Here is a 23,800-nt window from a genome sequence, read left to right as displayed (position 1 = left end):
ATTTTTGTTTTAATTAATCATTAACAGCAAACAATATTATTGATACAAACCTTGCTAAAATAACAGTTTTTGTCTGCTGAAAAATATCGCTGCTGGTATGTCACATTGCATTGCATTCTTTGAGTAGGCATCAACATTTGTCATTTTTAAGTGAAATAATATCATGCTTTTGTAGACTAGCAATATATGTATGTCACTACCGAAGACTGTGGCACGCGAGATTCAGAACCAATATTTCTGCTGGCCACATAAATTACTATCGCCGTGTGGGTCATGTATTAAATGGTCACTTGTATACAAATGTTATTGAAGCTTGTTTAGTCCAATGTGTACCATTCCATAATTTTGGGCTTACTTCAGCAGTAGTTCTATTATCGGGTAGGCCAGGGTGGATATATAATTTTGTTCGGATTAGCAGAACTGCTAAATTTTCAGCAGCATATCTGCTATTCCAAAATAGCAGATTGTTTGCTGTTTTAACAAAAAGCTACTAAAACGGCAAAATTTTTTCTGCTGAATATTAGTGGACCGGAGCATAAAAACATCTATTTTTGGCTCTTGGGGTAATATTTTAAAACCTCTAAATTCTTCGATAGACCATGAAAAATATTAACAACAGACACCGACTGTTGCCTTTTGCATTAACATTTTCTATGGGTGAACGGTGATATAGTCATGCTATGCTCTCTATAACCTCTCTTCTCATTTATTCTAGTTAGCACTTCGAGTAATAAAAAATACTAATTCCACCCTAATAAACCTTTAACCTAATGGTCAACTAGAAATCCGTTCCGCTAACCCATATGAAATATGGCAACTACAGCAATAAGGCGCGAAAGAATGTTTCATTTATTGGTTCCAACCAACAGTTTCTTACAGGACAAAAGGATACCTGGAAGGAATTCAAACTATACATGCAGGGATAGAGAAATGTGCCCTTCCACAGTCGTGTTGTTGGATTGTGAAAAAGGAATTTGCGCGCGCTCTTGTCAGGTAAATGTATCCCATTTATTACAATCAATCCAAACAGGAATAAATAGGATTTCATTGCAGTAAGAATGGTGGCGCGTATGCACACACACATATGTACAATTTTTGAGAAGTAAGCAAGCTGGTACTGATCATGATCACTACCTACCCTTAAATTGTACATTGCTTGTAAATCGTATACATGAGTGGCAGCAGGCAAACAACCAAGCGGCTACCTCTCAGGGGTAATATTTGTAATTTTGCATGCGCGCTAGTTAAAGATACGTTGATAATGGAAATTCTTGGCAGTACTTAACAGAACGACAGAGAGAACAGTTGTCTTACAAAGTTGCAAATATTCTGGTTTGAATTTTTCTATTTGTGGTTACTGGATTTTTCTCACTTCACTAAATAATCTAAAAGGATTTCTTAAAAAATGGAACCAAAAATTGTAAGTATGCGTTCCTGCAATATTGAAAATGCTTTAATGAGCAGCAATAATTTATTATCGAAACCACACTTATATTTTTATAAATTTATAAACATTTTTATATCAACAGATATCGTCTCAAGTACTTGTTAAACCGCAACATAAATTACCGCCAAAAATCATGGTGGGTTCTTCAAGTAATTTTAAACGCACACCAGAACCTGGAGAAAGCTACGATCGGCCTCTAATGATGAATGCATGGACTCAAACAGTTGGAGACGACTTCTCGTTCTTGCATGAATTGGGCGTCAGAGATCAGACTTCAAAGAGAGAGATGGAATTATTGGAAAAGGTCAGAGTATTGGAAGAAAACTTGAAAGCACATACTGAATTGCTCTCTCAAATTCATGCCACATCAGCAAGAACCTCAGCCTTACTTGGACAACCTCAACAGCCACACTTCCAGGTGCAGCAAATGCCATCTAATGAATCCCAAATTGGAACGCAAAGTTGTCACAAAACCACAAATTCAAATCCACATATAAAAAGTAATCATAATTCTCCAAGCAATTCCGTAATAAACCCTTTACACTCAATTGGATCTACACCTACGGAAAGTGTTAAATATACCATAATTGCAGAAGGTACTGGGGATGCCCACGGAGAGCCAATTGAAATACAATTGGCCGAAGATGATGGAGCCCTTAATTTAAATAGTTCGGCCGATTCAGGTCGACTGGAAATTTGTCTGGCCCCAGACGAGGTTGACGTTAAAACTGAAGCAATTCCAACACAGTCCAACGCATCGGCTATTTCACGTAGTAGTTCATTAACATCCTTGAATTCTAATGAGCAGAATTTTATAAAGAGAAGGAAGTTAGGCTCATATCAAAATGATATCAACGTGGAAAATGCTAATTATTATTTTAATGAACACGGTGTTTTAACTCCGACGCCAAGTGGAAACATAACTACGGATAATTTTAGCCAGCAAACAAAGCAAAAAAGGCGCAGTAGCATTCTGAAACAAGTCAAAAATGAAACGCCACCGCAGACGTTCATGCCCTCGCCTACCAATAATAATATAGGTGAAATGGAAAACAAAATTGATACTGATTATGTTATGGTGTCGATTGGTCCTAACAATACTAGGATACCTGCAAAAGTATATGAAGGCATGAATTGGAATTCAGCTTCCATTGCAACTCGTAAGTTGCTCATGGCTATATTTGATAGAAAAACATTGGCAACTCACTCAATGACTGGAAAACCGTCTCCGGCTTTCAAAGACCATGGCAAACCTCTGAAGCAAATGTTGGATCCAATGGTTATACAGGATATAATTTTTGCCGTTACACGCAAGTGTAATGTGTCCGAAAAGGAAGTTCGAAATGCCATCACCACCAAGTGTGCAGACGAAAACAAAATGATGAAGCTACAAATGAATAAACGAACACCAATGAAAGAGATAAACAAGGAAAACATTGTATTCAAAACGGAGGCATAGATACAATTCTTTATTTGCTGAAACCATTGACAAACGTTAAGCGTATAGTTGTCTAATTATATATCCCAAGGATTTTAAGTATAATGTTAACTTATTTCGTAGCCACTAATTTTAATATCAAGCCAAGCACTAAAGTACAAATATCGCTTCACTAATATTTTGATCCATTTGCTTAACTACTTTTGAAGGAATCATCGCTTTCGAAAATTATGGACAAAACTAATGTACATATTATTTATTGATTACAATATTCATAATTAACTCCTAAGATAAAACAAACCAAATATTAAATAAAATTATGGAAAGATTACTTCTTTTAAGCTCACTCATTATGCGTTATTTATTAATTGAATCAAATCCCAAACAGTACATCCAACTTTTGTAAAGCCTTTTATTATGATTTTTAAAATTGTGGAACAAACAATTTCTTTCATATAGGAGACTATGGATTTTCATAAAAAAAATTGCTGAAACATAAGACAAAGAACAAAGCATTTCGAAATATTTAAGAGTATTTCGAAATTACCAATAGAAATTTCGAATTTCGAAATTATCAATAGACGCACAAACAAATTTTTGAGTACATAGGCTACGCTACAACTTGACAAATTCAGCAAGAAGCAGCAGTAGGTGCCTGCTGCTGGGGGTGAAATTTTCATTTTTAATTTTCAGCCTTCTAATTGGACAAAAATTCAGATATTTGTGGAAATACATATATTGCCTTTGTGTTACATATTTTGTTTGTTTCAGCAAAACTAAAGGATATTTAGTGAAGCGGGTTCTAAAAAATGACAAAGTTTGCTATTTTAGCTATATTAGCTGTTCTAGCAGATTTTTCTAGTGTATCTACTAACGAACTTTTTTGAATGAGATACATATAAATAATGCTACCATTGGAAAAATATGGATACGTAGTTTCATTAGCATAGTAAATTGTTCAATATATACCCAGTGGTAAAAACGTCATTACCAAATCGATTACATCCTACCGATTTTATCGAGACAACTACTCCACATTTCCGATCAATTTTCCGTATTACTTTTACGTTGACGTGTCATAGGCAGTCATGTACTTCCCAATCTACATGACAAAGTAAACGAAAACATAATAGGGCTGTTTTCTTTTAGCACTGGATACCCTAAGCCGTGAAGGACTAAAAGAACACAGAGTACTCGTTTATCCAGGACATCTCCAAAAATATGCAACACTGTCATCAGCTGTTCAAAAACAATCACAGAAAACAAGTGAAATCTTAAATTTTTAATGTATGAAATGCTCAAATTGTTATATATATGTACTGCTGCGATTATTCATGACACTGTATCACTTTCAATTTCATGATATTCCATAAATTAGTCACAATAAACTGCTATTGTGAATCTAAAAAGCGTCACATTATCAAAATGCAATCTGGTAACACCGACTCGACTTGCACTGATGAGATGTTCTGGATAGAACACCAGTGCAACGATGTTCTGGATAGCCCATACAAATGCTGCATCCAGTGTTAAAAGAAAACAGTCCTAGCGTTGACAATATATTTTGAGGGGGGAAAAACAGCCATTTTGGGACTTTTTGCGTTTTTTCGTCGAAATGTATTGACAACATCGTAGACTGTCACAAAATGATTACATATACATACGCAACTACCCAATAAACACAGAATGAGCGTTTTTCAAATGGAACAACTTTTCAGTTTGAGGGTAAATATAATTTTCAACATAAATTCAACTTGACTTGAAATAGCTCATCTGCAATACATCTTCAAATTGTTTGCGAATTACTTCCAATTTGCCAAAATGTTGACGAAATCTTTGAAAAGGTGTTGAAGATGATATGAGAAAACGTTGACAAAACACTACCCTAAAATGCAACGAAAAAACCATGTGGTTTTCAATACTTATTTGTGCAACGAAGTTCGTGGTCAATTGCAAGAAATAAAAAAATGGAAAATTTTAGACAAATAACCAAATAGTATATAAAAATAGGTAAGTGAAAATAAAAAATGAAATAAAACTTTAAGGAAGTCACTAAATGTATATCTCTTTGCAGAAAACTAAAATTATGGATTCTACGTTCTTGAAAACATTAAAAAGCTGAACAATGAAAAAAAGGTGGACAATTAACTGGAACTGCTTCAAATAGTTTATAATAATTGGTACGTCAATACGAAAAATTAAATCAACACTTTAAAGAAGTCACTAAATTTAAATCTCTTTGCAGAAAACTAAAATCTTTGGATGCTACATTCTTGCAAACAATAAGAAGCTGACCAATGAAAATTGAGTGGCTTATCGACAAGAAAAAGTTTCCAGAAACATTACAAGTGCAACCAATTAAAATTGTTAAAAACAACAAATTGTTGAAATCAACAACTTCTGGATGAAAATGTGCATCACATCGTCAGTTTAATTCATATGCTATTATCAGTTTAAAATGGATAGTTTGTGAATTCCTTCTGCTGAAAATCAATTCTCACACGCGGTCCAGTACGTTCCTAATTTCAAATTGCTCGCATGTTAATAAAAGGAAGGAACCAAAAGGAAGGAAATCGAATTATCAATGCAAAAGTGTTTACTAATAATGTTTAAGATATTTAAAGTTTTGTTGTTTGTTTTTTTTTTTTTTTGTTCTTATTTGTTGACGAAAAAACCACATGGTTTTCAATACTACTTTGGACAACAAAGTTCGTGGAAGAAATAAAAAAATGTGGAAATTTTTTAATAATCAATTGAAATTGCTTATAATAATTGGTAAGTAAAATTAAAACACGAAATGAAAACTTTAAGGAAGTCACTAAAATCAAGTCTCTTTGCAGACAACTAAAATATTTGGATGCTGATTCTTGGACACATTAAGAGACTGGCCGATGAAAAATGATAGTGGCTTATCGAGAAGAGAAAGTTTCCATAAATCAAAGTGCAACCAAAAAAACTTGGTATTTATTCTTTTCCATATCAACAACTACTGGATGATAATTCGCATCACATCGATAGTTTAATTTACATCGCATCATCGGTTTAATTTGTTATTTTGTGAATTGAAATTGCTGGAAATTTATTCCAATTATCTAGTCATCAAGTTCCTGAAAATTGCCAGTATTTTAATAACAACAATTTTGTAAAACCAACGTTCTTGAGGAAAACACGAAGTACGTGGTCAGTTGGAAGAAATACAAATTGGTAAGTCAAAATAAAAAGTGAAATGAAAACAATGGAAATTACAAAACTCGATTGTTTTGCAGAAAACTAAAATCATTGGATGGTATATTCTTGGAAGATGTTGGCCGATGAAAAACCGATGAAGGGAACAACAAAGAAAAGTTTTCAGAAAACTTACAAGGTGCAACCAATTAAAACAAAGTGCAACAATTCCTATATCAAGAACTTCTGGATGAAAATGTGCATTACATCAATTTACATCCCGTCATCAGTTTGATATTTTGTGATTTCCTCTTGCTGGAATCTATTCTAACACACAAGCCAGCAAGTTCCTCGATAGTAATTATTTCAAATTGCCAGGATATTAATTAATAGTTATTTGACACCAACATTATGGAGGAAATGGAATTATACATGTAAAAATGTTTAAGATATTTAAAGTTGTATTCATAGTTTTATTTATTAATACGTTTAATAAGATAATTACATTTTGATTGGTATTATATTATTATTTTTATATATTATTAATGTTATTTTTAAGATTATTATATTTGTTAACGAAAAAAATAATAAAATTTACAAAATCTCTAGAAATTTAGTATTGACTTTCAGTTAGAACTAGGATTGACTTTCATACAAATTGTGGTTTGAAAGTATTCGCAACAATGCTAATTTTTTATTTTTATCACATTGAAAACTGTTTGAGAAATTATTGAGTAGCGATGCATTTCAATTTGAGGATTACAATTGAGAAATTATTGCTATTGTGTTGAATTTTACTGTTGAGGGTAATGTCTGTTTTTTGTTGAGAACGCGATTTTCTCAACAATTTCTCAACTTGAATATTACCCTAATCCTTTGAAAAAATGTTTGAAAAATTATTGAATTTTAGTATTTTTCAAACGTTTGTGTTTATTGGGTAGTGGCTCGATTTACACACACACGCATACAAAATAAATAATTTGAAAAAGAAGAAGCAGGCGAAGTTATTTTACAAATATCTTTGGAATTAAAAAACTAATTTTACAATGCTGCATTTTATTTTTTGGAACATAGCAATTAATTCTTGTGATTCCATTCATTGCTACTCGGTACTATACATGTTAATGCTTGTTTTGGAACATCAATTGCTGTGCCTCCTTTTGTTTAAATTATGTTTTGTGTTTATTATCCCGATGCCCAGTACAAATGAAACGATTGTAAAATATAATTCACCAAATAAAGCTTTTATTTTGTTAACATTTGTGTTTAAATTTCATGTTATATACATTATTTATATTCTACCATATAGTAGGGAGCGGCTAGATTTGCTAGTTTATTATGGAAATACAACTCCATGTTATACTTTGTTTTATCAATCGATCAGATTACATTTTTAAAAAATAATCCGATCTACTTTTGCATTATAAATTCACAAAAATCAGTTTAATAAATAAAATATTTCTTAATTCACATTTGTTGAAATAAGAAAATCTGGCAATACTGTCAGCTTTACATTGTATGCTTTTTGACGTTATCTTTTCGATCAAATAATAACTTCCGTTACATATCATATCCTTTCTTCTTTTTCTAACTCTTCAACAATAAAGTACATCAAGCAAAACTATCCGTGTTTTATTTCGCAATCACAACAACATTGCAAATGGCGCCATGTTATGAAAATACTGACTACGCGAGTTACGTCAGTTTTTCAACTCGAAAAAAAAACAAAGTACCACAAATGGAAAAAATTTCGCTAGTTTTTCGCATTTTTTGGTGTTGTATGGAGTTTCAACGCGAAAACCGGCAGGTACTCTGTTCGGTTTTCGCGTTGAAACTCCATACAAAACCAAAAAATGCGAAAAACAAGCGAAATGTTTTCCTTTTGTGATACTTTGTTTTTTTCGAGTTGAAAAGCTGACGTAAATCGATCAGTCAGTATTTTCATAACATGGCGCCATTTGCAATGTGAATTAAGAAATAATTTATTTATTAACTGATTTTGGTGAATTTATAATGCAAAAGTGGATCGGATTATTATTTAAAAATGTAATCTGATCGATTGAGAAAACAAAGTATAACATGGAGTTGTATTTCCGTAATAAACTAGCAACCAAGATCCCTGCCAACATTTTTTGAATTTGGGGACTCTTTTGAGAATCCCCACTACGACGAAAACAATCATATACGACATCAAAAACTCGTCGGAAAAGCGCCGTCACTATTGAGAAGTTGTACCACGCCAAGTTACTACAAAAATGTTTCGCATGAGTGCAATTATTAGGTGCCTTTATAGATCAATTTAGAACGACGCCAATAAGGGACCCTCCAAACAATCAGAAAAAGTGCATTTTAAGATAGTTGTAAAAGAATCATTGTGGTCGAGTAAAACACGTTTGTTTAGATATTTATTAATTTGATTAAACATTTACAAATTCTTAAAATATAACATTTATACCACTATCACATTACATTTAACATAATTTTTGGCATTAATGATGATGTTGAGTTACAAGTAGCGAGTTACATGTTGCTGCGTCTACCCAGTGTTTTTATTCCATGGAGGCTGCGTGTCTGTAAAATATCTGAAAAACAATCACTTTATTCCATTTGGAAAATCACCAAATTGTTCACCAATATACCTTTCACAATTTTAAGCGTATAATCTATGTTTTCAGAACTTTATTTTCGTTTTTATTTAATTAAAATATAACAAGCTGGTTGCGCTTGGCGTTTCACAAAAAAAATGGCTTTTTTAACAGTAGGGATGGCAAATTACTTGCATGTACTTTTTGATGTACCTTTTCATGATGGTTGAAGTGACATTTACGAGTCTGTGTTAACGATGAGGTTGAAATGGAACTTTGAAATGCTGGCAGGGATCTAGCCGCTTGTAGAACATAAAAAATTTATAAAACATGAAATTTAATTACAAATGTTAACAAAATAAAAGCTTTATTTGGTGATTTATATTTACAATCGTTTCATTTGTACTGGACATCGGGATAATAAACACAAAACAAAATGTTAACAAAAGGAGTACAGCAATTGCTGTTGCAAAACAAGCATTAGCACTTCAACCAACATGTATAGTACCGGGGTAGCAATGAATGGAATCACAAGAATTAATTGCTATGTTCAAAAAATAAAATTGTAAAGCATTGTAAAATTAGGTTTTTTAAATCCAAAGTTATTTGTAAAATAACTTCTGCTTCTTCTTTTTCAATTTAATTGTTATGTATGCGTGTATGTGTGTAAATCGAGCCACTAGTTGCCTATGTATATGTAACCATTTCGTGACATTTTGCGATGTTGTCAATACATTTCGATGTAATAAACGCGAAAAAGTTCCAAAATGGCTGTTTTTTTTCCTTCAAAATATATTGTCAACACTATCATTTTTCAACGCGAAACAATGATTGAGTGGAACTTTTTTCGCACCAACAAACAGAGTACCGGCCTTTAAACTATAAAAGGATGATGATATTTTATAGTTTTTCCTAAAAATATGCCACAAATAATTTTTCAAATAACTATTTTTCATTGGTTTCATATATTACATCAATATATATTTTGTAAAAAGATTTAGAAATAACATTTAAGAATAAGGCTATTATGTAATACTATTGTAATAATTAATATCTATATACTTATTTATAACATTTTTGTTTTTTCACACAATCTTTCTGAAAATGGGGACCCTTAACATTTTTGAAAAACTTCCGATGTCCGCTTACATTACTTCACCCTACAGTCGTCCGTGTTGAAAGCATCTGAAATAAAAGATTAAATTACTCAATAAGTATAAAGACTATAAGTAATGTTACAAATATTACCAAAGATAGCACTATCCAATGCTTTAAATTCCTTAGGGCCAGTTTCTCAATGTCTTGTTATTATTTATCGTGTCGATAAAACAGCTGATACCATACAAAAATTTTACTAAGCGGAGGTCTATCCTCCGGTTAAAATTAATCGGAAGATGAGAAACTGGCCATTAAAAGCATAAATGACTAAGTAATAGATGACCCATCTGTGTCAAACGCAGTCTGACAGTTCCCAAAATGAGGAATAAACGAAGAAAATAGGGGGAATTACAAATTCTCTCTGACCCTGCCAGCATTTCAAAGTTCCATTTCATCTTCATCGCTACCACAGACTCGTAAATGTCACTACAACCATCCTACTGTGATGGGGGGCAGCATATCATAAAGTACAAAATGTGCCTCATACATGTATTTTGCCATCACTACTTTTACAAAAGCCATTTTATTTTTTGTGAAACGCCAAGCGCAACCAGCTTGTTATATTTTATTTAAATAAAAATGAAAATAAAGTTCTGAAAACATAGATTTTACGCTTAAAATTGTGAAAGGTATATTGGTGAACAATTTTTGATTTTCCAAATGGAATAAAGTGATTGTTTTTCAAATATTTTACAGACACGCTGCCTCCATCGAATAAAAACACTGGCTGATAGACGCTGCAACATGTAACTCGCTACTTGTAACTCTACATCATCATTAATGAAAAAATTATGTTAAATGTGATGTGATAGTGGTATAAATGTTATATTTTTAAGAATTTGTAAATGATTAATCAAATTAATAAATATCTAAACAAACGTGTTTTACTCGACCACAATGATTCTTTTACCACTATCTTAAAATGTGCTTTTTCTGATTGTTTGGAGGGTCTCTTATTGGCGTCGTTCTAAATTGATCTATAAAGGCACCTAATAATTGCACTCATGCGAAACCTTTTTGTAGTAACTTGGCGTGGTACAACTTCTCAATAGTGACGGCGCTTTTCCGACGAGTTTTTGATATCGTATATGATTGTTTTCGACGTACTGGGGATTCTCAGAAGCGCCCCCAAATTCAAAAAATGTTGGCAGGGGAGATTCGTTTTTACAATTTTTCTATTTTATCCACAATTTGAACATGTTTGATACACCAGATGATTTATAATCAAGTTAAATATTCAAAAGTTCATATTTGAACAATAAATTGCGACTAAAACCGCGAAAATACAAAATTTAATTTTTAGCAAATTTTCTCTTTACGAAAACACACAAAACGAAATGTCAGAAAATTTATTTGGGCTTCTTCAACATTTTCTGGTCGGAGAACGATGGGTCATCTATATTTTAAAGAGTCTATGCTCAAAAGGTCTTTCGTCATTGATGGCATTGTAATTCTGGACCAGTATTACTGTCGTTGAAAACATACGGCCGAAGTTCTGTTAAAAGCCACCGGCATGACATTTTATTATAGCCACCTATTGAATCGATCATACATTATAAGAAAAATAAAATTTAAGAAGTTGCTGAAATAAAAAATAAACTGATATAGAACTGAAAAAAAAAAACAACGAAAATCAAAATAAAAATTCGTTGCCTAACAACGTTACACCTTTCAGTTTTCCTTCCTAATTACCTACATCTTAAGGCCGGTACTCTGTTCGGTTTTCGCGTTGAAACTCCATACAAAACCAAAAAATGCGAAAAATTTGCGAAATTTTTTCCATTTGTGATACTTTGTTTTTTCGTGTTGAAAAACTGACGTTTATAACACGGCGCCATTTGCAATGTGAATTAAGAAATAATTTATTTATTAAAATCTATTTGTGCGGGTTTATAAATCAAACACGGACCATATTTTTGTTCCGAAACTATACAAAGGATCAAAGGAATAGCAGATCAATTGCCCAAGGAAAAATAAAATGTTATTTTGTAAAAACAAGCAACAACCACCAACTTAATCCAATATCGCTCCCTGTAAAATAGCGTTCCAAGCTAGCTAAAAAAACGCCGCTTTCTATGTGCGAAATAATGGTTTCCATAAAATTTTTTCGCAAGAATGAACATAGTACCGGCCTTTACGCAGTAAGTGGGAGTCGTAAGCACTAGGTACACTACAATGCAACAACTAGATGACTAAGTAGTAGCTTTCATTTGTTCAAAATTTATAGGCATTACTTTCTGTGCGACTTTTCAATGCAAAAGGCCGGTACTATGTTCATTCTTGCGAAAAATTTTTATGGAAACCATTATTTCGCACATAGAAAGCGGCGTTTTTTAGGTAGCTTGGAGCGCTATTTTACAGGGAGCGATATTGAATAAAGTTGGTGGTTGTTGCTTGTTTTTACAAAATACCATTTTATTTTTCCTTGGGCAATTGATCTGCTATTCCTTTGATCCTTTGTATAGTTTCGGAACAAAAATATGGTCCGTGTTTGATTTATAAACCCACACAAATAGTTTTTAATAAATAAATTATTTCTTAACTCAGTTAATTCAGTTTTTCAACACGAAAAAACAAAGTATCACCAATGGAAAAAATTTCGCAAATTTTTCGCATTTTTTGGTTTTGTATGGAGTTTCAACGCGAAAACCGAACAGAGTACCGGGCTTAAGGTATAAGTAGTACCAATTTCAACTCAATTTTCATTTACATAGAACGTACTTACTTAATCTTCAAAGTTTCGCAAGAACATAATCGATTGTTTGGTAATTGATTTGATTTTTTTTACCACTGGGTAAAAACAAAATGACATGTGTATTTTCTTATTGGGGTAGTAATTTGGAAAGAGCTTTGGATATAATAATGATCGTATAATTTGGCTAACTTACTTAAATTCTTCTCAATCACACAGCATGTTTTCTATACCGTATTGCATCTTCAATTTCAATTTTATTCACAAATATTCAACATAAGAACCATTTTTAAAAAAGGTTATTATGATTCCATCCGAATCAATATTTTACAAAAACACTTTTTCGAATAGTGATGATAATTTCAAAATTTTGTGACAAAAGAATGAATCGATAAATTTAAATCTCAAGCTAATAGGCCGTTCGCACTATACTTTTATTCATACAAATTGTCCGTTTCTGAAATGCATCTCATAATGAGTACAAGCCCTAAGATTTTTTTCGAAAACTCGAATAGAAACATTAGGCGCCGTTTATGCTATATTGCTCGTGTCCAACTTTCAGAGATATAACCTAGATTGTGGCCACACCATAATTTCTGTGCAACGACATTTATGTTCTACTTATGCGCTTTACAAACTATCAGTTATTCCGGACGACAGTGCTCGTGTCGAACATATCCCATATATTGTACACACTATAAGTTAAGTCCGAAGGCATAATCGATACTGATGCATGTTTATGGGATCGATAACACATTTACCGATTATTTAGTCATCGCCGGCAAGTCGTATCGGTCCGACACACTGTAAGATTCTTTACAAACACCGACGTTCCGTCCGGAATAACTGATAGTCTGTAAAGCGCATTATCGCCTACAAATATTTGCGTTTGACCACCTTAAGTTTATCCGTACAAAATGTCTGTCAAGCTGATCTTTTGAAAAAATGTTTGAAAGCATGTCGAATATAATCATTTCTCCAATCCATGTGACTTCTATAAAAAAAAACTTTACTCAGTTGTTACTGATATACCACCTTATTTGTACTTCATGTTTGGAGATATTCAATCATCTGATTCCTTGCTAATACCTGCTTGTCACATCATGGTTTTGTCGTGGTTTTTCGATTTCATTCTAAACGTGACGTTTGTTATTGTCAGATTAGATTGGACAGACGACAGACGTTTCTGCGGGATAAAAAATATTCATCGGGAATAGTATAAAGAGGTGTTTGAGAATAAAAATAAAACAGAAGAGTGTCGTCCGATACAGCAAAACAATAACTATTTTCGAGCATATTCTGTGCAAGGGAAAAGAAAAAAAGACAGTTGCAACAAAAATTTGAGGAAACTGCGGAAAAAGAATTTCGTTTGATTTAGTTTTATTTCCCAAATTTGTGTTACTTTTGGTCATCATCTTTCGATACACAATAAGGTTCTAAGTAATTAATTGATATGGATATACTAAAGAAGATGTTCCAACAAAAGGAGGAGGATGGAAAAGATAGGGAGTAAGTGTTATAAAATAACAATTATGTGTTTTGTGTAGTCGAATAACACTTTCTGTATTTTTGTATTAGCATATATATTGCATAAAGAAAATAAATCAACATACAGTCGTACATAAATCAACATACAGCTGATGTATATTGAATGTTTCCTATATTAGAAGAAAGATCAATAGCTCCTTAGACCAGTGGTAGACCCCTTCACCTATAAGCTATTTTATAATCTCATTTCCTTTTCCCGGTGGTACCTTTCATAACCAACTAGGTTTCGGGTGTGTATTTTGTGGACCATTTAAGTGTAGACAATTTACAATTTCATTGTTTTTAGTGCAATGTTTCCGTTCTAAGGATGTGAACTAGGAGTATATGCATGACTGGTTAATTGATGGAGGCTGCGCAATGCGCATTAAGAGTAGAAGCTTAACTGAAACCAGCATCATTTAAAGTGTATAATATTTATGGCTTTAAATCATATTGACAAGATAGATACAAAATATAGTAAATTTTGGTGCGAATGTTACATACTTATAAACAACACTTGGCTTTTATTAGGATCTTAGCTGCCAATCAATAAAAAAGTTTTATAGGATGTTGGTCGAATATATGAAAAATCAATGAATGATAAAGATTTGTTAATCGTACATCTTCTTCCAAAGCCAGAAAAAATATGGGGGTATAATTTTGCTTTTATCTAATTTCCCTACACATATTTAGAATCTGGTCCTGTCGAAAAAATGTTAGGCTTAACATTCCTGATGGTTACAAATATTAAGCATTGTCACAGTTTTGGAGGCTAACGTTGAAACAACGCTTGCCCACAACAAATTATTGAGCATATTTTATATTTTCCTCATAACTATTGTTGAAAATGCATGTTCGATCAGAGTTTAATGTTTTTAATAAAAAATGGTGGTATTACTGTTGCTATGAATTGAACTTTAATAAGTTTGATGCACAGTCGAATTGGGATAAGAGAAATCGACAAAATAACAATTTAAAAAATTGTTTAGCTTAAACGGTATGTAATTAAGTAACATTTTTAAGGATAATTTTTCGGAATAGTTTTTTCCTTATATATATATATATATATATATATATATATATATATATATATATATATATATATATATATATATATATATATATATATATATATATATATATATATATATATATATATATATATAAAGTATGTAGTTTCTGTTAAATTGGCCACCAGAGGCTTCAAATTACAAAATAAGTTAAAATTAATAATTGTGTCAAAAAGGAGATTTAAGTAAATGAATTTTTAATTAAAATTGAAACAGATAGATTATTTATACCAAATATACATTACAGAATGAATTATGTTAATATATGAAAACTAGGCCTGTCATTCGGGATCGGTTTTCATAAATCGGGATCAAGGGATTTTTTCGGGATTCCTTAAATATGTTAAGTAATACTTTAATTAAATTTTATTAGCAAAAGAGCATAAGAGTAAATCAAAACGCAATTTCAAATTGCTATCATACTTAGCGAATATGTAGTCCAAATCAACAATATGAAGAAAACAAAAAATAAGTTAAAAATCAATTTTATAACGCTATCGCGATTTTGTCATATTGTCAACGGACCTTTGCTGTCCATTTCACACGTGAACTCATTGTTCAAAGGAGGACCTTGTGCTTTTTAAAATATACCTCATGTATAATAAATTTTCACTCAAGGTGTACCATAACTGTTTATTAACACAATTTGTCGGGTATGAAATTTAAGGGCCGTTTGCACTGAATGAAGAATACAATTTATTAATAAATAAATTTATTAATAATTAAAAAATAAAAAGACACAAAATTAACAAATTGGAATTATGTTTTCAGGATCCCTAAAAATCCCGGGGTTCGGGATTAATCCCGTCCGGAAAATGCCGGGATTTCGTGACGGGTTTTATCACGGGTGACAGCCATAACGTAGGAAGGCCTCTGGGGAGGGGGCTTAGACCCCCCAGACAAATTTTAGCCCCCCCCAGAATTTGAAACTCTATTTATGATTTTCCATTTTTCAATAAATGTCAATAGTTTTTTTTTTTAATTTTTATAAAAATTAAACAAGTATATACAATCGCACAAAGTGCCGCTAAAGACTTTCATGAATAATCGAATTACTTGGGTTGTGGTAGCAGTTGCCGATGGCAATGTTTGAAGTCAGATATTTATGAAATAAAGCTTTGGTTGAACTTATGATTGATTTAGTTTAGTCAATTTAATTAGAAAAATAGTAATTGATATTAAAACTATTCTTTCATAAATTAATATCTTAATAATGCTGCGAAAAAGCGTTGCCAAAAAAGTAGTGAAAATGTTCTTTTTGGGTCTAGAAGTGGTGCAAAATTGGCGGAGAAGAAATGAATGTAATATGAGCTTTTGCCATAGGACAAATGTCCACCGTTTCATCAGCCGTTGCAATGAATTAGCATCACTTCTTAAGGTGAGATCCGAATTCAGTGTTTTGAATGTAAATTAAAAAATTTTGTGATATTTTCCTAAATTAATAATTTTTATATTGTTTTTATGATTTTTAATGCATTCTGACGCTTGTTTGAAACGTTTTTCATCGAATAATTTCCAAAATTATCGATTTTTTCTATAATGGATTTAGCAGTTTTATGGCAAAATTTGAATAATTTGTACCAATTTATTTATTCTTACTCTTTTTTTAACTATTTGAAAAAAAAGAAAACAAAAAATTACACATTAAAATATAAAAAAAAAATGAAGTAAAAAACTTATCGTGTAGTTAAAATAATTGAGGACATTTTTGGAAGTACTTTTAACGTTGTGCCTTTAGAACAACTCACAATTTTTTGCTGGGAAAAGTGTGGAACTACTTTTAATTGCTTTATTATAAATTAATTGTCGAGTTATTTTGATGTCTAAGTTTTTATTCAATTTTATGAAATAAAACATTAATTGAACCTATAAGTTCAGTCTATAAATTTTTAGCTAGGGGGGCTATAGGCCCCCCTAGGAAAATTGTTTAGCTACGCTAATGGTAACAGCCCTAATAAAAACTGAACCTTATTCTCATAATATTTAAAATCTTTTCCAAGTGTAAATTTAACAAACAAACGGTGTTAGTATGTGATTAATGTTAGTAAGATAGTGAATGTAATCTGCGATTTAAATTATAATTAACCCTGCTGTTAGGTTAGAAAAAACTTACGAATCCCAGGTTAAGGGACCATTGGGTCCATACTATAATATTCATGGCAAATAATCATAATATTCATGCCAAATATATTACAAAACGATCTAGATTACCTCAACAAGGATTCTCAGTTCAGTTATTGTCAAATATACGTACAACATGCACAGCTTCAGAGGATTCCAAAAATAATGCAACTTCCCATTCTGGTACTTGGAAGCGTGGAATTTGTGCTTGCTGCAAATCAAAGTATGACGTAAAATGCTCCATTTGCAAATTTATTTGCAAAACTAACCGAAAAACATTGTGCATTACTTGTAGTGAAAACTATGTACAAATAAAAAAATAAATTATAAAGTTTTTAAAAATATCAATAAAAACTTACTATGGATCAAATGGTCCACTAACCTATGATTCGTGATTTTGTGTTTTTCTCAGTATTGGGTAAAGTTAGAATTTTGACCAGAATTAGGACTGGTCCATGCACACCAGGGACTAGTCCTGTACCAGTCCTGTGTTTGATCCATTTCCCGTAGGAATAGTTTAAAAACTAAAAAAAATAATATAAATAGTATTAATAACTGACTAACAGAATTTGAAACAATATCATTCTAATAATTGTAGACCAAAAGATGTACAACAGGTATTAAACAGTGGTGATGTACTACGATATAGTGATTATAAAGCACCAAAAAGATAGCAGAATTGTAGTGTAGTGTTTTTTTATACATTAATTAATTAATGTAAAGTAATTGATTTGGCCGGGAAACCAGCCTGCGTTGATATCAGGCTAATATAAAAATACTTTTCTTTTTAATATATTATCGTGTTTTTGTTAAATATATTATCACCTGGAAAATAATAATCTTTATTATCCGAGGTAGCAGTTTTCGAGGCACTTCGAGGGGCTCATTAAGGCCCGATTCCACAGATGATAAAAACCAAAATATAAGTTCGAACAGATAGTAGCCGTTTACGAGAATGTGATTTTTATACGACCACCCTCGTATTTATAAATATGTTTCCCATCATAATGAGGGTATAATTCCCTTGCAAATCATATTTCAAATATATTTGAAAACGTTAGTTATATTTTGAATTCAAATACATTGCCAAAATAATTATTACGATTTTCACATTTCTTAAATATCTTTTTATCCTTCTATAGCATTAAAGCTCTTGCTTATATGAAATATACAGTATGATCTTAATATTTTGATCCAAATAGTACTTACATTCATTTCTCATTGTTACTTTTAATGCACTCAGTTCTCTCGCTAAAGACGAATTCCGTAAGCCTCAATGGTTTGAAGAAGCCGAAACTGATGATGAACTATTCGATGACGATCGTAAATTTGCTTTTCAAATATTCACCAATCCCATGGAATTACAAAAGCATTTTGAACTTCAAATGCAGCAGATATTGGAGGCCGTAAGCGAAATGGAAGGAGGTAAAGACTCTTATATGTTATACAAAAACACTTTCATATTGTGCATATGCACCAAAGCAGTATATACATATATATATATAAATATGTATTATGTTTTTAGATAAGGGTGTCGTTATTGAGAAGAATGTCAAGGAAAATTACTTGAAGCCCGGATTTGAAAGTGAAATTTTAAAGGAATTTGAAAAACAAAAAAATCGCTATTTTGATACCGATTTGGATGGAGAGTAAGCGCTTATAGTTCTATACTTTCTAAATTTAATTTAAATAATGCCTATAGGAAATACGTAATACTACACTTTTTTTCATTTAACAAATTTGTTCCATAATTCGTTTTGTGAATGTCATTCGGTGTGAAATATTTTCCATTTCATATTTCTAACATATACTATCTTCTACAGAATCTATCCTGATCAATTGCATTCGTTACTTCAACGATTTGCCAACGGCGAGGGAGAAGTTTTAAAACATCTAAAGGACCCAGAAACACCTGGAAATATCTTACCACGCAATGATAATAAATCATTCCGTAATTGGGAAAATAAACCCAAGCTTAGTGACGAGGAAATAATTATGGGAAAGATACATGGAACCTTGGATGACGACAACCAGCGTAAGCCTGCGCCTCCGCCCTCTGGTATGATGCCACGTCGACCTGACATAATGACTCCTATGACACCGATGCTGCCGAGAGGCTCTTTTGGTGGTGGTGCCTTTGAGGGTGCTTATCATGTAAGTTAAAAAGAAAATGTAATATTTATTCCGTGCTAATCAAGAGCAATTTTTATATTCATTTTTCTGTTCTTAGTGGTAAATGTTTGGTTTTATAATTCTCAAAACGAAAAATTTTGTTTAATACTTTTCTTCAAATATTACACGTTGAAGTTAAAATTATATTTAGGCATGAAATTCTTCATTTCATAAATAAGAACAGGGGGAATAAATGTATTTAAAATATTAAATTTTTATCGATACTTCTCCGCCCTTTAATAATTTTCGAACACATTATGTGATACCTCTTTTAAGAGTCAGTACACAGAAATTTTTTTCTTGTTCACTCACTATATTAATTGATCCAATTAATTTTTAATTCAAATTTCAAATCAATTACGAAAATGATAATAGCAACCATGAACTTAATTAAAAATAAAAATTATACTTTATTAAAAAATTAATTGATTCTTATATACTTTCAATTAATTTTTAAATTGTTCAAATCAAAATTTATTCGATTTTTTTTCGCAAAGTGATTGAGCACTTTTTTAGTTGAGACAATCAATTATTTTGAAATTTGTAATTTTTTATTAATAATCATATATATATATATATATATATATATATATATATATATATATATATATATTATATATATATATATATATATATATATATATATATATATATATATATATATATATATATATATATATATATATATATATATATATATATATATATATATATATATATATATATATATATATATATATATATATATATATATATATATATATCCCTTTCCGACCTATAGCCGATCCACGTGATAGATTTTCCTAAATTTTTGAATTCTGTTATTTATGTGTACATAGAACATTTTAAATTATTAAGTTTGTTCAGTTTGATCCTGTATCCTGTTTTTTCAGGATACGCACAATTGTTGCAGTCCGGTAAATTCCGGTAAAAGTCCGTACGTAAAAATATTAAAAAATACAAAATAATCACGAAGTTACTGTTTGCATACAATATTTAATATTTTTTCTTATGAAAACTCTTGTTTGATGAAATATTCCACAATTTAAATAATTTTAATTTATTTGCAAACTTACCTCTTCCACTAATTTTTTCCAAATGCACAAAGTACACTGCCGAAACTACAAAATTAATATGAAAAACAAATATTTATAACGGTTCTTCACATTCTTAGACAAAGAGAGAGCATACACAATTACTTTTTTGCCGCTCTTATCGCAGTACTTCATATATTAACGAAATTATAGAGACTTAAACTTACCCGCACAATTGTGCGTGCACGGTCGGAAAGGGATATATATATATATATATATATATATATATATATATATATATATATATATATATATATATATATTATATATATATATATATATATAATATATATATATATATATATATATATATATATATATATATATATATATATATATATATATATATATATATATATATATATATATATATATATATTTACTTACTGGGCTATAAAGAGGAGGTCCCTTGTCATTGAGCTTAACATGAAATCGGGCAGCACTCAGTAATAAGGGAGAAGTTCACCACTGTGGTATCACAATGGACTGAGGAGTACAAGTGAGCCAGATACATCGGACTGCCCAGTGATGACAATTTGGTGCTTCAGCTTTTAGCATCAAATTTTGATTTTTGATTTCCAAACAGCACCAAATTGTTTTTTTAGTGCCTTAGTGCTTTTTTTCAATTTGAACAGTAGGGTGAGTGCAGCAATTGTGGTATACCCATTTGTTTTTCGATCGCCAAATTTTTTGTTTTTCTCCGATGAGGCTAAGATTTTACCACATTCATTTTACTAGTGTTAGCCATCCCCGCAACTATGAGCGAAAAATAAGAAATCCATAATTTCGGATATATTTGCGATTTTATTAAAAAACACATTAAGCACGAAAATGCGGTACACCATAATGTAGATTTTTTGTAAAAAGAAATAAAGGCAATATATGTATCGCAATTGCATGCATTTTAATAATAAGATAGATTTTTTGTAAAAAGAAATAAATGCAATATATGTATCGCAATTGCATACATTTTATGCTTATTTAGTACTCGTCAGTTACTTACATCCTAAAATTAATAAATTGAAAATATACCTTCATCTAAAACGAAATGATTAAGAACCACAAAAAAAAACCATTCGAGCACGGGTAAATGTGAATTCTTTCAACTGGCACAAAGAAAGAGTTGTAAAAATAAAACTGATCGTTGATTGCTTCATTCTCTGACAGCCACAATCTATTCAGCTGGGTTTAGTTATTCGTATGTTGTTAGATAGAGAAAAAAGCTACTATACCACATTACTAGCCTGTACCACATATGCTGTACTCACCCTATTGAGTATAATTGACGACATCTTTTCATACAAAAATTCTGATTAGACTACGAAAAGCTTAAGAAACTCAACTATATTTCCATGGAATTTTATTGTTATGAAGGTGGTGTTGATCCTGTTTTAATCAATATTGTTATTCATTTTAAAAGTCTAGCGACGAGTGCAGAATTTGTGAACTTGATAAAGATGGCATTAAAAAAATTTGTATTAAATTCACAAAAACACTCATAATTGAAATAAGAAATAGACTCCCAGCAAATATTAATATTTCAAAATTTAATGCCGAAATATTTATTTTCTCCTCGGCAAAACATATTACTAATACAAATAAATGGAATGAGTGGAATAAGCATTAAGAATTATAAAGATATATAAATTCTATAATACATCTTTGAAGTTTTTTTTTGTTTTTTTTTTTTTAGTAGTAGAAAATTGAATTTCGCCTGGCTGGAGTAGTTTTTGTAGTGGAAACTAGTATGTTAGAGTTTATAATATATATTTGGTGCTTTTTGCCCTTCGGGAGTTGGCATCACTGGGGCTGCCACCTAACCTAATCTTTTTTAATTTTTAGTAACTGATAATTTTTTAATTTATTACATCTTAAACTCCAATCAACTTTTTAATTGAGAGATTTTTTTCTGTGTAGATTAATAAAATATTTCCCTCAACCTTTTCAAAATTTTGAAAAATAGAGTTTTAGATTCTTTAAAATTTTTGTCGGCATATATATCCATACACATCCCTTTTAAAATAAATTTTGAAATAAATGATATCGTCGACAGATACTCTCTCCTTATAAATAGTGGTATATTTCTTCTTTAATCCAACAACGATTCACGACATTTTTGTTAAAAGTCGATCAATAGTTTTTGACCAACTAGGGCAGTTGTGTCTTTAATGAATTCCCGTTTTTTGTTCCTAATCTCTACTTCCAAGTTGGACCAGGTCCCGAATAACCTTATTGCCGATATGGTGGACTTTATATCTTGTAAAAGCATATGGTTAGTTTATGTTGGGTAGAGGGGCAGCCCGTAATTTTAGGATCAATTGGACCATATGTACCACTGAATAGTCAATGTGTACAACTGGGATTGAAGCAATGAGTGTTTGTATGCAAGGTTGGCATAGCATAATCAATGCCCCACGTTGGACACTGAAAAAGGTACTGTCCCAAGGTCACAATTATCCAGATAGTATCATCAGAATCTTCACTATTACCCGAAAATCACAATCTTTAGACTATTATAGATTACGTTACAAACTTGTTTTTATTGTATTCGACCTGTATTTGATTTTTCCAATTAATAAATTACATTTCAAAAAAATATAATCAATAATATATCTTTACTTTTCCAACAGGGTCCAAAAATGTTTAGTCAAAGTGTTATGACTAAAACCATACGTAAACCGGATGGTTCATATGAAATAACCAAGATTACCCAAGATTCACAGGGTAACAAAACAACTACCGTAACACGTACTGTGGATGGTAAAACGGAAACCAAAACAACATATGATGGCATTGGTGGCACCAATAATGAAGCTATACAAAATTCGACCCATGAAGCTCAAGTCTACTCGGATCGTAATGTTTATGTATCCAAAGAAGGTTATGCCTTACCACGGAATCTCTGGTGACCAGTGGTTGGCCAATTGCAGATTAATGATTATTTGCAAAATACAATTATTATTACTATTAATATCATCACATCTAATAAGCAGCAGCAACAAGAAATATCGCGAAAAGCCCCTCTATTTATGGACACTTTATTAACTCTTGTAGTAGTAACGAAGGCTTTAGCTTCTTCACAATCAACAGAATCAGCTATTATTTATTTATCACCACCTGTCGTAGTCGTCGTCTCTAACGACGTTTTAGTTTATAGAATACCACGTATTTGGTGTTTTAGATGAAGAAAATCTTATTGAGACAAAACAATATGAATTCCGTAGAATCGAACGGACATTTTACTGCTACCACTATTGCAATTTGTTACAAAATAATAATGACTTTTTTCAGTTCAATGGTGAAACAAAAATTAGTCATTGTCGTTTTTGTT

At 31.2% G+C, this 23,800-nt stretch overlaps 2 protein-coding genes and 3 long non-coding RNA genes across 6 annotated transcripts; 4 read left to right on the top strand and 1 right to left on the bottom strand.

Annotated features, from left to right (window-relative positions):
- Positions 1-859: 859 nt before the first annotated feature.
- Positions 860-3,231, top strand: insv (insensitive). Its single transcript, XM_075296057.1, has 3 exons — positions 860-993; positions 1,054-1,420; positions 1,530-3,231. Exons 2-3 carry the CDS (start codon positions 1,406-1,408, stop codon positions 2,904-2,906), a joined length of 1,392 nt encoding a protein of 463 aa, XP_075152172.1. The 5' UTR covers positions 860-993; positions 1,054-1,405; the 3' UTR covers positions 2,907-3,231.
- A 1,320-nt stretch (positions 3,232-4,551) lies between these two features.
- LOC142226169 (uncharacterized) lies at positions 4,552-6,662 on the top strand. Of its 2 annotated transcripts, XR_012719620.1 has the most exons (6): positions 4,552-4,610; positions 4,730-4,895; positions 4,960-5,065; positions 5,131-5,660; positions 5,726-6,089; positions 6,152-6,662. It is a non-coding gene; the product is annotated as an uncharacterized LOC142226169 (long non-coding RNA). The 2 variants fall into 2 exon arrangements; XR_012719619.1 differs by having other exon boundaries at positions 4,569-4,895.
- Positions 6,663-8,422: 1,760 nt separating this feature from the next.
- LOC142223931 (uncharacterized) lies at positions 8,423-8,918 on the bottom strand. The gene is made up of 2 exons (XR_012718973.1): positions 8,690-8,918; positions 8,423-8,632 (listed from the first exon to the last, which is right to left on the bottom strand). It is a non-coding gene; the product is annotated as an uncharacterized LOC142223931 (long non-coding RNA).
- Positions 8,919-13,636: 4,718 nt separating this feature from the next.
- Positions 13,637-23,800, top strand: LOC142226167 (uncharacterized). Its single transcript, XM_075296056.1, has 5 exons — positions 13,637-13,994; positions 18,447-18,628; positions 18,729-18,852; positions 19,027-19,357; positions 23,100-23,800. The coding sequence occupies exons 1-5, from the start codon at positions 13,939-13,941 to the stop codon at positions 23,376-23,378; spliced, it is 972 nt and encodes a 323-aa protein (XP_075152171.1). The 5' UTR covers positions 13,637-13,938; the 3' UTR covers positions 23,379-23,800.
- On the top strand, positions 14,019-14,511 carry LOC142226168 (uncharacterized). The gene is made up of 2 exons (XR_012719618.1): positions 14,019-14,263; positions 14,320-14,511. It is a non-coding gene; the product is annotated as an uncharacterized LOC142226168 (long non-coding RNA).

Source organism: Haematobia irritans, chromosome 2, assembly GCF_050003625.1.
Source record: "Haematobia irritans isolate KBUSLIRL chromosome 2, ASM5000362v1, whole genome shotgun sequence".
NCBI lineage: Eukaryota > Metazoa > Arthropoda > Insecta > Diptera > Muscidae > Haematobia > Haematobia irritans.
The sequence above is the reverse complement of the archived record's forward strand: the minus strand, read 5'-3'. Positions and strand labels throughout refer to the sequence as shown.